This window comes from Opisthocomus hoazin, chromosome 1 (assembly GCF_030867145.1).
Source record: "Opisthocomus hoazin isolate bOpiHoa1 chromosome 1, bOpiHoa1.hap1, whole genome shotgun sequence".
NCBI classification, from domain to species: domain Eukaryota; kingdom Metazoa; phylum Chordata; class Aves; order Opisthocomiformes; family Opisthocomidae; genus Opisthocomus; species Opisthocomus hoazin.
The window spans coordinates 64,344,271-64,358,012 of record NC_134414.1 but is presented as its reverse complement, the minus strand read 5'-3'; the positions used below and the strand labels follow the sequence as shown (position 1 = coordinate 64,358,012).

The following is a 13,742-nucleotide window of genomic DNA, read 5'->3' as shown; positions in this document are numbered from 1 at the left end:
TTTAATTTGCTCTTTGTAAAAGACTTCTTAGATCTTTGTGAAAACAGAGACATTTTCTGTGCCTGTAACAACAGGGATAACAGATAGCGTATACTCCTTTCTCACCAGGCAGGTTAGGAAGAACAGAAGCATCCCAGGCTGCTTGGAAGCTGTAGACGGACAGCTCATCTGACATTGATGATCAAGCAGTATGGGCTACTCCCGCGTGCTTGGCGAACACTTTTATTCTGTGAGAAAAGTGCTCGGAGGCCACTGTCAGGCAGAGGTATTTGTGTCCCCTGGCCTAATCAGTGTTGCTGCACCCACCCTCAGTTCCGCGCTCCTCCCAAAACACGCATGCGCGCTCAGAGCAGTAACCCGCTCCGGCTGCCCCGCGGCCAGCCGGCGTTCTAGCCACCCATCCCTCGTGTAGACAACAAAAGGGTATGACAGCAGCTGTCTTCCCACACTAATCACAGCCTGAGTAAGGTTAGCTTCAGCACAGCAATATTTTAAAATAACTTGCAATAAACTATGATTCTATGATTCAAACTGGTTTTGTTAATGAATGCTTATTTAAAGAAAGGAGGAAAAAGAGTTAAACCTTAATCATGAAAATTACTAAATATTCCTGTTCTAGATGTAATTTGAAGTGGGCATCACAGGTTAATGGAAAAACTACTGAGATATTTCCAATAATTAATTTTTTCTTAACTTATAGTAAAAGCCTTCTACTAAAGGACTTATAATGAAACCCCTGAAAATGAGACTGAAAAACAAAGCATCTCATATTTTACTCTTCAGTAAGACTGAAGTTAATATCTATATTTGAAGAAAAATGCACATAAGAAACGGGCCAGTACTTCATGCAGTCACCAGAAAGAACACAGCTGACGTGCACTACTTACCATCAATGTAGACCAACGGTGGCAATTGTGTACTTTACAAAAGAAACACACTGGATTGTGCCCAAGCATTACTATAGCACACATCTTCGTTGAATTTTTTTTATTTCTTAAGTTTTCCAAATTTAAAACACTTCTGGTACGGATTGCTGGATTTCCACTGTTAACAGCAGCACGTATTTCTCAGTATTTCCAAAACCACTTTGGCTACACATTGCTCTAATTTTTCAGATTATCCCAGATTTTTTTTTTACAGCTATGTGTCTTTTATAAACAATATTCAGATATATGAAGCTACTCAATTTTCAAATCCTCCTAGCAAAGTGTACCCCAGGTATTTATACAAAAAGGTTAGTTGAAGTGAGTAGGTGACTTACACCACATAAGTTAATTTGCCTTTATTTCTCTTGCTGAGTTTCTACCCATCGTCTGCCCACCACCCTTGGTTGTCTTGAACAGTTCCCATTACAGTCTTTGCATCTGCAGAAATATCTTTCAATAGGTACTTAAAAACTATCCTCCAATTCAACTCACTGATTGTTGAGTTTTTTTTAAGCCAGAAGAGTCTGATCCAGAGCAAAAGACATCATTAAAAGGGCTCTCAATTACTTCTGTGTGAGCTTTCAATCAGTACTTGTGAATAACTACTCTTGATTTCAAATCCAAATGCTTTGTAATAATGATATCTGCATTTTTTTATCATTAAGAAGGTTAATGTATGCTTGTACTTGGTATACAGAGAAGAGTGAGACTTTTCATACAGCAGAACAAAATCTAGTCCTTTCACATGTCCCGCTCATTAGTTTGTATTATGAACTATCACAATATCTCTTCTTGTGTCTTTTGGTGTCTAGAGCAAAAGCTTGTCTTTCAGACTCTGTTAATACAACATTACTGTTTATCTCAGACTGCAACATGAATCAGTCATTTGCATCACTGTGTATGTGCACACAAATACATGCACACGCAGTTCAAGTCAGATGACCCCAAAACAAATTCCTTATCATTCTGCAATTTGTGGACAAAAGTTATTAACTGATTACATACAGACTAACATTGCAGGATGAAATACTAAACAAAGAACAAACAAACAAAAGACAAGAGTGTCCTTCCATAGTCAAAAATACAGAGCAAGGGGTCTCCTCCTGCGTCAGCAAAACCTGTCCCAGCTTCTTACAAGTGACCAAGGGCCCCAACAGACACATTATCAGAAGCAAGGGTAGAATGGTTTATGTTTTATTGTTTTCATTGTTTATTGTATTGTGTGTCAGGTGAGGCTGCCTTTTCACAACATGGTATAAACCTATCCAACATCTCGCATCCTCACCTTTCTCCTCCATTCCCTTCTGCCCATTCTTAGCCTGCTACTCATGTTGCATGTCCGCTGAAGCTCACCACACTCCTTCGTGAGCTAAGTCAGCCCCAAAACTCTCAACAAACTACACAAACAAAAGTAGCAACAACAAAAAAATAGCAGGGTTTTGGTGGTTTAGGGAACTGAATCCACTCAGGAGAAAGACTGAAAAGTCCTAGAACTGTCAAAGATGCAGGACAGGGGATTCCATATGAAAGTGTCAGGGAAGGGAGATAGGCCAACTAATCGGCAGCGCTGAGCCCTGAGAGCAGATCAGAGTTCCCTCAAGTCTTTGCTGGATGAAAACCATCTGAGTTACCTGAAGATTAGTTAAGTACACCTTAGCAAAGATGACAAAGGAACTTTTGAGCTTCAACCATCACAAGTTCACTGCCACCCAAGGGGACTAACTCCTGTTGCTTTGGTTGCAGTCAGGTGCCAATAACAAGCTGGATGCATTAATCCCCTGTGTAGGACTGTATCACAGAGTTGCCAATTACGTCACGACATAAAGTAGTTCCATGGATGAATATTCTTTGCACCAAACTCACACACCGAGTCCTGAGGTAAGAAAAATCTGTTCTGCTCCTTAATGAGACTGGAATTTGGCAAGGTGCCAGTCATGTCCAGTGACTGCCAACCTGGCACTGTTGTCTCCAAAGCGGGATGAGGATTCTGCCACACTGGATTAATGATGAATGGGGGAGAAAGGAATCTCCACAGGATTCATAAAGGACCCATGAATTATGAGCTATAAACACTGGTTTTTGGTTTTTTTTTTTCTTTTAAATAAGGAAGAGGTTCTGCCTGATGAATGCCAGCTGAGGTGTGAGGTCTGTATAGAAGGATTGAGTCTCTAACCACACAGGTCAAGAAAGCATCTACAGCAGACTGGCAGAGAGAGAAGGCAACCTTTTAAAATTCGACCCTTACGAAAGGAAATCAATCTGTTTGTTTACTTACATTTCTCTACCAACCGTTGTTCTACATTTTTGAAACTGAGTTGTTCGGGATGTTGCAAAGAAACACTTGCATTTGTGTTTATGTTAACCTAACGTATGAATTAATAATTTCAAGGTGATGACCACTACTGTGCGTAATGAGTATTAAGACCAGGTTACTGAAATACTTTAATGAAATGCCAGATCCTCCAGACAATGCTACAGTGAATATTGATATTTATTTTACATATTTCATATCACCTACAAATTGTTTTTCTCGACTTTGTCACTAGAAGTATGTATTTTGCCTTCTTGAAAGTAAAGAAAGTAACTGTTTCAATTACATTATGCATTATTTAAAAACTCTAATTGCATGTAGGGACAGACACATTTGAGGAAAAGAAGTAAAAACTTGTTGGGTACCGTGTGCTTCTATAAATATAAAGGAATAATAATCAGAAACAACACCTCTCAAGAAAAAAAAGAAACATTCCCAAATGGAACTAACCTTTAAAACCATCAGGATAGACTTCAGGAAGGAATTTAGTGCTGATGTCTCCTTGAACAAAGCGGGGATGGATGATCACTTCACGTAGTAAAGAAATATTGTGAGCCACACCTGAAAACAAAGCATCAATACAAAATCAGGTAAACATATTATTTACAAATTACAGTAGGAAACAACTTGTAAAAATATGAGCTCTTATCTTCGTAGAATAAATACCTGTTCACAATTTAGAGACCATAGTACTGATGTAATCAATGCAGATTTACCAGTCTTGTTCCACTGCTGCCTCAGAACACCCTCCTTAACCACTCAGTTTAATTAAGAAGTAAACCTTCCACATTTTCACCTCACCACGCGTAATTCAAGCACCTAGTTAAGTCAATGACAGCAAGAACAACCAAGAGCCTTTTGGTTCAGTCCTAGCAGATGTTGGCAAGACCAGAGCCATCTCCTTGAAATGACAGATTAGTCACGACCGTAAGCACCAGCTCAATTCCAGTGAACCCTGGCCCACCTTGTCATCCTGCCACCTTATATATACGCTCTCCTGTGGAAGATATGCGCCACGTTACATCCCAGTCATGGTAATGGAAGATAGTAAGAAGTTTCATCACATCTATAATTTTATAACATTTTTATCATGTGTAAGTCATAAGAGACTCCTGTGGAACTTACAAAACACAGAAACCTACTGCTTGCTCCATATATATATTTATCCAACCTTGTCTGGCCAGCTCTTCCATTGAATGCCCTGTTTCCCCTTTAGCACCATTCCACGACCCTGCTTGGCAAACAGCCCCTGCCCTCTCCCCCTAAAAATTATTTCTTTAATTAAAAAATTACTTATCATACAGCGCTTATAGCCAGCTTTGTCCTTTAATTCCTTTGATTATTAAAATTTTTTTTTGTTTTTCTGAATTTCTTTATCTCCTTTCATTCCACTTCTCAGCTTGTCTCCTCTTTTTTTTTTTTTTGTATTTTTCATTCCCTTCTTTTCCCCTGCTTTTGTGCCAACAAACACAGACAGCTTCTAACAAATGCAATCTAAATCTACACAACTCCAAGGCTGCTGCCAGTGTTAGTCGGGTACTTGCATGCAAAACAGTAAGTCCTCTGCCCCTTCCTCACAGACGAATAAAAGATTAATTTGTTTTCTCAGAGAGGAAAGGAATAAACCATATCCCACTTCCTGCATAGGCTGGAAAAAACATAATCAGGAGTAGATGTCAGCACAAGATATGTACTCAGGATAGTTAACACTGGAAAAAGATTGCCTAGGGATAGATTCTGGAGTCAGTGAAGATGTTTAAAAACAGGTTAGAGAGGCACCTGTCAGGACACAGATATAATTGGTATACACCTTAGTTTAGGCAGTGGGACTAGATGACTTTCCAAAATCCTTCAAGCTTCATTTTTCTGTGAATTTAACAGGGCTATGTAACTAAGCTGGTAACCTACTGCTAAACTGCACTTTGCCAGAAGTACTTGGCAGTTTAGCACTGGTCACTAAATGTCGTTTCACTGAAATATTAAATACAGCCGTCCTTCTAGGAGGCAGGAAAGGAAAGGAGGAGCAAAAAAATCCCTAAGAAAAAAATCCCCAGACAACTTATCTTCTGCTTACTGCACTCCAAACAGTTTTTGGAGGGAAGACACTTTCTCTTTTGAGAGTAGCGCACAGGTCATCTCTGGAAAGGAAAGTTTAAGATTATGCAGGTAAGAGCAAAACACCATCTTCACCTCAACTCTCTTCTCAATTTTGGAAAGAGATTTTAACAACAAATTTGAAGAGCCACCACAGTTCAATCCCAATATGACTACACAGGATAGCACTGCCTCACAGCATCATTATTTCTTGAGAGAAGCTGAAACAGATGTGCCATTCCGGAGCATAAACTGTAAGCGTTGGCTGCAGCTGTTGCACCCATTCCAGGTACAGATAAATGAGGAAGCTGCTCTAGGAAAGAGGTTCCCCAGCCTCGGCCGCGTGGCGTGCGCACCCTCACCCTTCCGGAAACACAAAGCAATTCACATTCTTTCCTCTCAGTGTCAGAGGGAGAGGCAACTCCAGATCACATTGCATTTGCCAGGTCACATGAACTTTGGTGTTAGGTGCACACTGTGACGTATAAACGCAGAGCACATCGCAAACTAGTTTATCTTGTAAAAATTTGTCTGTGCATCCATGTCTCTCAAAGCACAAGATTCTGCACTTCAGCTTTTGGTATGTTCACTTACAAGTTGATTAATACAGTGATGACATGACTCTGAAAGTTATTTGCACATTTTTTCTGACAGCTTTAGTTCAAAATAACATGAATAAGAATTCACTGTAAACTCAGGTCTCTCAACTGTAAATTAAGATACTTAGATTTCTTCCCTTATCGAGATCTCACCCCAGCAAAGACACTAGCAGTACAACAACTGCAAATTGCTGTAGCTACAGAAGGAGATTCTTCTGCACTTCTACTTCTTTTCCCTTCGTGTTTTTCCAGTTTAGAATCACGAATAACACTCTTGTTATTTTATATGCAGACCAGTTCAAACAGTTTCAAAGCTCGTTTCCCCTACAGTCTGCTGCTGGTGTGAATTTTCAAGCGCTCTGTGTGGCCGTCACTGAAACCGCTTTCAACACATGGAGTCAGACTCAGCCTCACTGAATCATGAAGTCATAGGTTTAGAGACTAGTTCATGAGCCATTAAGTAGCACATTACACAACCAGTTCAATGACAACAAACTAAAAATTTGACCATTTGATTAAAAGAGGATCAGCTTCCTTGGTGCCTGTGACCTAGATAGTCATTCATGGACCCTGATCTCATAAACACTGAATGAAACTCGCATCTCCAAGAAACAAAAAACTTTTAAACTACACTATGCTAAATGACTGATAACTTGGAAAAAAATAAAGTCTCTCTTTGGCTGCTACAAAATCTCCCCAAAATTTCCCATTTGAATAGTAAGTCGAAATATCAAAGAGATTTTCATCTGTTAAGCACAGCTTCAGGACTATAATTAGAAGACAAAGAGGAGCTCTTCGATGCTCCTCGACTTTGAATCCAGGATTTAAACATGTTACAATGTGTAACCAGATCACCTCATGTTTTTCTTCCCTAAACTGCTATAAGATCCCCGGTGAGATGATGGGTGACGACAGATGACAGAGCTTGGTGTCTTAACTGACTGCCTCAAAAGACCTGAAATCAAAAAAATACTACAAGTATCTTCATTATTTCCAACTCATGTGAATCAGAAAAATCAGAGGCTTCTGCAAAGTTTTAAGCTCCAAAATCCATTTAAGAAGGTCAGTAGAGCAGACAAGCCTAGGCGTTTGGGAAGCAATATAACATATGTATTTCACATATGCAAATTAAAAATTTAATACACAAGTTTCCCTTTAAAGTATCATCAAAGGCTATCTTTATCAGTCCGCGTGATCATTATGTGAGCAATGACTGTGTGGTTGATCTACTTCTCAAAAACTGAGTTGATACCTTTCAGTGTGTTCCCAATCATATGGCTTTAAAAAAAAAAAAAAAAAAAAAAAAAGAGTACCAGTGTAATCCTTCAGAAGTCTAGAAGTTTTAGATTTGCAATTTAGCGTGACCTCTGCCAAAGTTCGTAAGGTCTCCATCTGTGTGTTAGTAACTGCTAGGCTACAGAAATATGGACCCCTAGAGCAGCTTGCTCCTGACTACCTGCTGCTTCCAAAACACTGGCCAGACATTAGCCCCACACTCTCACAGGATCAAACACAGGGTAACAGGCAGTGCTCATTTCATGCAAAGTTAGACACTAAACTGAAGTATATTGTATTTATGTTGCAGTGGTTTTCAGGGAATTTTTCTTTTCTTGACCAGGTCTGCAGTCTGTCAGGAACAAAATCACATTTATTAACCTGACAAGCCATGACATTTCAAAAAAAAAAAAACCAAACAAAAGCCTAAACTACATCAATTTATTTCCCCTCCAGAAAACAAAATTTCACTTCAGCATCATTTTTTTACACTGTTAAGACTGATATGGAACTGCAGTTACAGTTATAGACTTCTTTTCTCTAAGTCAAAATACAACAAGAAACAATAATCAATATTCCTCATACATCTATTTTTTTATTTCACTTGGATGTATTCTTCATACAACATTAAATCAGCAGAAGCTCAGTTTAAGATGTACTTCTTGGATTTAAATTTTGACACGCTGTTTTTCAGAATACCTTTGTGAAAGAGAGCAGACTAGCATTTAACTTCTGGGGATCTAATAAAATTTTTAAAAATCTACATTTGTATGTTTTATATATAACCTACATGTATTCTTGAGGTTAATTTTCCAGTTAAACTGTAGTTATCGCCTAATGAATACATGAGCACACTAAATAATCACATTGTTCACCAGAGCTGATTAGTAACCACTATTTGAAGAAGACCTCATTAAAAAAATAAATAAATAAAATTATAATCAGGAGAAATTACTCCCCATACTACCTGTCTCTCTATCTCGCCTCCTTCCCTTCCTCATTCTCTGGATTACATCTGCCTTAAAATCTCACTAAATATACCAGATTTTTCATCAACTTACAAACTGTAGCCTAAATACTAACCTGTCTTCCCAAGAAAAAACAACGAAGAAAAATAAGGTAAAATTAATTTTATAGAAAATAAAAATTCTATGGCAAGTTTATGAACAGGATATCACACCACATTTTTACTCACTTAAAATCAGAACTTGGAATGCCAAGGCACAAAACCATCGTCAATGTTTGCACTATAAATATTTACTGACACTAAACATATTCAGTGTTGATTAGCCTTTTTACAGCATTAAGCTTCTGTCATCTTGATGCCTGCAAATACAAATCTGCATTTATCCATGTAAACTTAATTGGAGTCCTGCATGCCTCTCTGTAGATAAGCAGTTGAATATACTTAACTTGCTGATAATTTCAAATTGTGCTAAGTGGAATAGAGAGAACTTTATCTGCATACTTAGGGATCGCAAAAACAACGTGTGGAGTACAGTACCAGATGTTTCTCCTTTTAAAAAAATAACAAAGCTAAATTATCACAAATCAGTTTAAATGCTGAATAAGAATAAATGCTATGAAATTTAGGAGGCACCCCAGTTGATTTCTCTAACCAAAAAATAAAAAAATACTAAGCTCTCCACTGAGCATTATGAAACACTAATTATGTTACTCTACACTTAAAACAAGAACATTATCATAGATTTGCACAGACTATGAAAACACCACTTTCAACACATGAACTTTTCAAAGTCCATGATTACTACCCAGCTGGCCTCCATGTTTGCAATTCCAAAAGCTGTCCTACTGTTCCCTAAAACCCTCAATGTTCAACTGTTTAACTGTCTTTCAAAGCTTGTGTTTTGCTTCAATCTACTTCAGAGGAGGCTATCTGCATACAAAGTCCCATCCCAAAAGTGAGAAGAAAGGCTTTTTTAGCTTTGTAATTTTAATACACAAACATCCACATGAGGTTATCACATAGGATCAGTGCACCACCGACCCTCAGAGCTGGACATGTATTTCAATTAAAACATTAATTCTTTTATATATTAGAGTTTGGAGCTCACAGAACTCATAGACCAGAATAACGGCGGAAAAGAAGGGGGGAAAAGCAGATAATATATGGTAATAACCTACTGTAAAAATCATTAGTTCAAAGTGAAACTAAATTTTGTACTGCATGCACTTCTGAACCTCTTAATAAGATATAGCAGTCTGTTATTTATGGTGTTAGTAAACACGTATGAATGTTTCAATCAGTAGAATAACTGGAAGAAGTAGTTAAGGAGGCTTTGACAAGAACAAGCGAAAGAAAATGTATGGCCATCCTGCCATCACCCTCGCCTCAGCCACCACTCTACTCTAAAGAAGGGGAACAGAACACCAGGCAACTTTATATCTAAGGGGCATACCTAGAAATAATCACTGACATCTTTCAATGCCTCCTCAACCTGCATTTCTTGTAGTTTTTCACTTCTACTACTCTTTTTTATCTTGATTAAAAAATCCAAACTCCTCTGACACACACAAAAAAAACCCAGGATCTTATTTTATTTCCCTTCTCCTGCACCATTAACATTGCTTTCCTCTTCTGCCTGATCACCCTGTACTTCAATTGCCCTTCTCGGAGACGAATCTTCTTTCGTGCCAGGATCTGTGCTCCAGGCTGATGTTACCGAGCATCCTGCAATGGTCTCTTCTAGACATTTTGAGCTAAGTTGGTTGCTCTTCCTTCTCCAGTTTCGGTTTGCACAGTGACACGCTTGGGAACCCGCTGGTCCCTGTTACAAATGGTCAGAGAACACAGAGGCTCTTGCAGAACTTCCAGCCCCTGTTCCTTCAGCTACGTGGAGGGGAGAATCCACAGTTCAGCTGTACAACCTGTTGCAGCACTTTTTTTAAGAACCACCAGGAAAATGAGGCCTATTTCATTCTTTTTTTTAAAACAGGCACTATATGCCTTTTGCAGGACAACTGGCTTAAAGACAGAGATTGCTTTGTTCGCAATGCCAATAAGCACACTTGCATACTTGCAGAGGATCAGAATACAGGAAAACTTGCAAGTATCACTGCCATTGAGAAGTATCTTTTAATATATAAAAGAAAAAATCATTCAGTAATTGACAATGTTTGGATATAATTAAAGTCTACTGCGAAAACCTTTGTACCTGAAAATTAATTTATTTGAAATACATAAAACACTAAAATTGAAGTGAGGTTTTTTTTGTTGGGTGCTTGTTCTTGGAAAGCGAAGGCCTTCTCCACAATACTAAGCACAATGCTCTTTTTCCTCCCAATCAGTGTGTTTACAGCTGCAAAAACTCACAACAGTTCCCGCTGCCACTGTTCTGGCAGGTCTCCATTCATATCAGAGGGTTAACTTCTATATTCCCATTCCCCTCAAACATTCACCACACTTATTTACCACTTTTCTATTTTTCCATTTCCACTTTTTTGTTTTTCTACGATTGCTCTTTTACCCCACGTTGGAAGTTTCCCACTCTGGTTGGTGGCTCCCTTATTTCCCTCTCATTTCTACTTCTTCTTGCTCTACCTGCTGCTTACTCTTCCCTCAGATGCTCTTTTTTCCCACTCTTCTTTCTCCCAAATGGTCTACTACATTCCTCTCTCTCCACAGCAAGCAGGATCTCAACAGATACTGGTTGACTTTACACAAAAACTGTTAATTTCACATTACTGCTTTCTATTTGAATCAGAAGGGAAGATAAAAATCAGGGAAGACAAGAAAGAAAGATTACAGGAATCTCTGCACTCAAGGATATGAGCTGTCTGCCCAGTCAGACCTCTGGTGAACTAATCATCAGTTCTACTTGCTGCATAAATATGTCCATTTCTTTTATTTAAACAGATAAAAACAGTTTTCATACATAAACTTTCCAAAATTTCAAAACTGGGGTTTATATACACCTTTAAAAGAACACATTATTCAGCACCATAAATTACGTGACAAACACATGCGGAAATCTTAGGGAAACTGAGAAGAGGAAATCACACATCATGTTTGCACATACAGTAGACACACTGAAAGGCATTCTTCCAATACCCTGTTTCTGTTGTTCATATCAAAAAGAAGAAACAAAACCTTAAGTTTCTGCAAAAGTAGTATGAAACCAGAGAAAGATGAACCCCTAACAACAGCACAGGCTGACAGGAAACAACTCATGCCTCATCCCGATGAGCAACAGTGTCTCTACGCTTGACCAACATCTTGAGAATTTGTGAATACTGAAAAGTTCCAGTAACCAGTGGATAAAACGAAAAGTGTATCTGCTTGAGACAAATCTGGGTAAGACCTTGAACATTAATCATGCCTGAACTATACCAGAAGACGCATAGATAAAATTGTTACCTAAGTAGACCCTTCCTCATTCAGAAGTCTCAATGAAGATTTTGAATTCAGATCAGTTCTCAATGGAGGAGTCGGTTCCTATCAGAATCATTTAGACTGTAAAGGACCTTAGGAGATTATTTAATCCAATCCACCACTCAAAGAAGTGCTATCCTAGACTTTCACCTGCTCCCATTCATAACACTGTAGATATTACACAGGAAATAAGATGTAGATTACATTCCCATGACCACACTGAATGTATCTCGAGTTACTCACATTGTTAGCATCTACTAAACAACAGACTGTAGAATTTCTTATTTCAGTGTGTGCAAGTTGTTACCAGCCCAAACTGTAATAAAACATTAAGGCAATAGGTATGTTCAGAGCATAGCATTGCTGCAAATATCACAATTTGGTTTATTTAGCATTTATAATCAAGATACTGCTGTTACAGGCACTGTATGATACAGTCTTGGTTGCTTAAAATATTATTTACTCAAATTTTGCAAAAGTCTGCTTTCTTTGCAAGTATTTGCAAAGATCAATTTTTTTTGAAAATTTAATTAATTTCCCTCATGGTGATGTCAGGAAGATTTAACTGGGAAGGACAGCTGAACCATGGATTCAAGGCCAGGTACTATCTGGTCCTAGAAAACAGGTCAATACACACTCTAGTCTGAGGATTTGTTCCTTGCAAGTGGAATAGAGTTAAAAGGGAATGGGTAACTCTTGCACACCCTAAAGCCACCGCAGTGGAAACTGCAGGTCTGCCCATACAGCCAGCAGACAAGGAACAGCAGAGCAAGTCCTTGCACTTCACGCTGCTGGCATGCCTCAGCCCAGCCTGGATGAGGCACCTCCTCGAGGGTCACTGTGCCCCTTCAGCCTCCGCACTCTCTGCTGGGACTGCCAGGAATGACATTCTACGGTAGCAATTGTTGCGAGAGGGCGTTTGTTCTTCTAGGAACTGGATAAAGACCACTGATTTCACACAGGTCAGCAAGCAACCATCAAAATATTAGTGACTGGAAGTCCTTACCAACTTTTTCCCTGCTTTGAACTGGTGACACAGAAATGATGGGAAAGACTCCATCTTCCATTAGCAGTCCCTAAGCAACCCATTAGATGGTCCTTGACCTGTTACCCAGTCACCTCATCCCATTCCCACCCTATGTGAGTGAAGGAGCATTTTTGCTTCCAGAAATGCTGCAATTCTTGGGAATTTAAATCTCAATTCTCACGGTGTATTTAACAGTACAATTTACACTGACTTCAGCTGGTAATGCTTAGCTAAAATGCTTTGTAACTCAGAAGAGACTTGTTACTTACAAGCAAAAACACATTGCTTCTAAAACACCAACCAAACATAAAAGCTGCTTCCAAGGAAATGGGAGGGAGTGGTCTGTGGCATTTCAGAAATAGGAATATGGAGCACACTACTCAGGAAGACTACGGTGATCTCTAAGTAGTTATGCACAGGCTCACTATTCAAATATCAAACCAAGTAACTCCAAAGCTAGGTGAAAAACTATTCTGTATCTTATACCACTAAAGACAACTCAGTTAATAGAGAAAACTTCAATGTGAGGCACTTTCACATAAGATCAAGGTAGTTTAATATTGTTTTACATAGCACCTAACATTTTAAAGCAAAAATATACACATTAATTTCAGACAAAAATGCATGAAATTGCTTCTACTTTTCTGATGTTCAATTATTTTTGTAATTTAAATAGCAATATGTTACTATTTCTGCATCATCTGTTAGGCTTACTTGAACTTATTAGCGAACTCCTCTGAACAAGGAGGTGTTCTGTACACACCAATGCCGTTCAGAACATTACAGATAGGACAGTTTCTACAAACTGCCCTATCAAGCATTATTCACATTAGGCAAAAGAAGAAATACTTTAATATCCATGAATGCTACATTTTAAATAAACCCTGGGAAGAAACTACCAGCTGTGTAAACTACACAAAAATCCTGTTGGTTTTCAAATGGAAAACACTGCTCGCCGCACCTTAAAAAAGTGTTTCAGAAATTCATCTACTTTTGAAACCCGTGTAATTTAAAATTTGTTCTTTGTAATATTTTTTAAAAATGCAGTCCCCCAGTAGTTCATTTATTACATCTTTCAATGTATTTAATAGATGAAGAGCTTTTTCACAGGTAGAAA

The 13,742-nt window shown here is 38.5% G+C and overlaps 1 protein-coding gene across 1 annotated transcript in view; it reads right to left on the bottom strand.

Annotated features, from left to right (window-relative positions):
- PCCA (propionyl-CoA carboxylase subunit alpha) overlaps positions 1 to 13,742 on the bottom strand; it is a 300,689-nt gene that overhangs the window by 147,197 nt on the left and 139,750 nt on the right. The window contains exon 17 of the mRNA XM_075424221.1: positions 3,688 to 3,798. Coding sequence (XP_075280336.1) covers positions 3,688 to 3,798 — 111 coding nt within the window. The remainder of the gene's footprint in view (positions 1 to 3,687; positions 3,799 to 13,742) is intronic.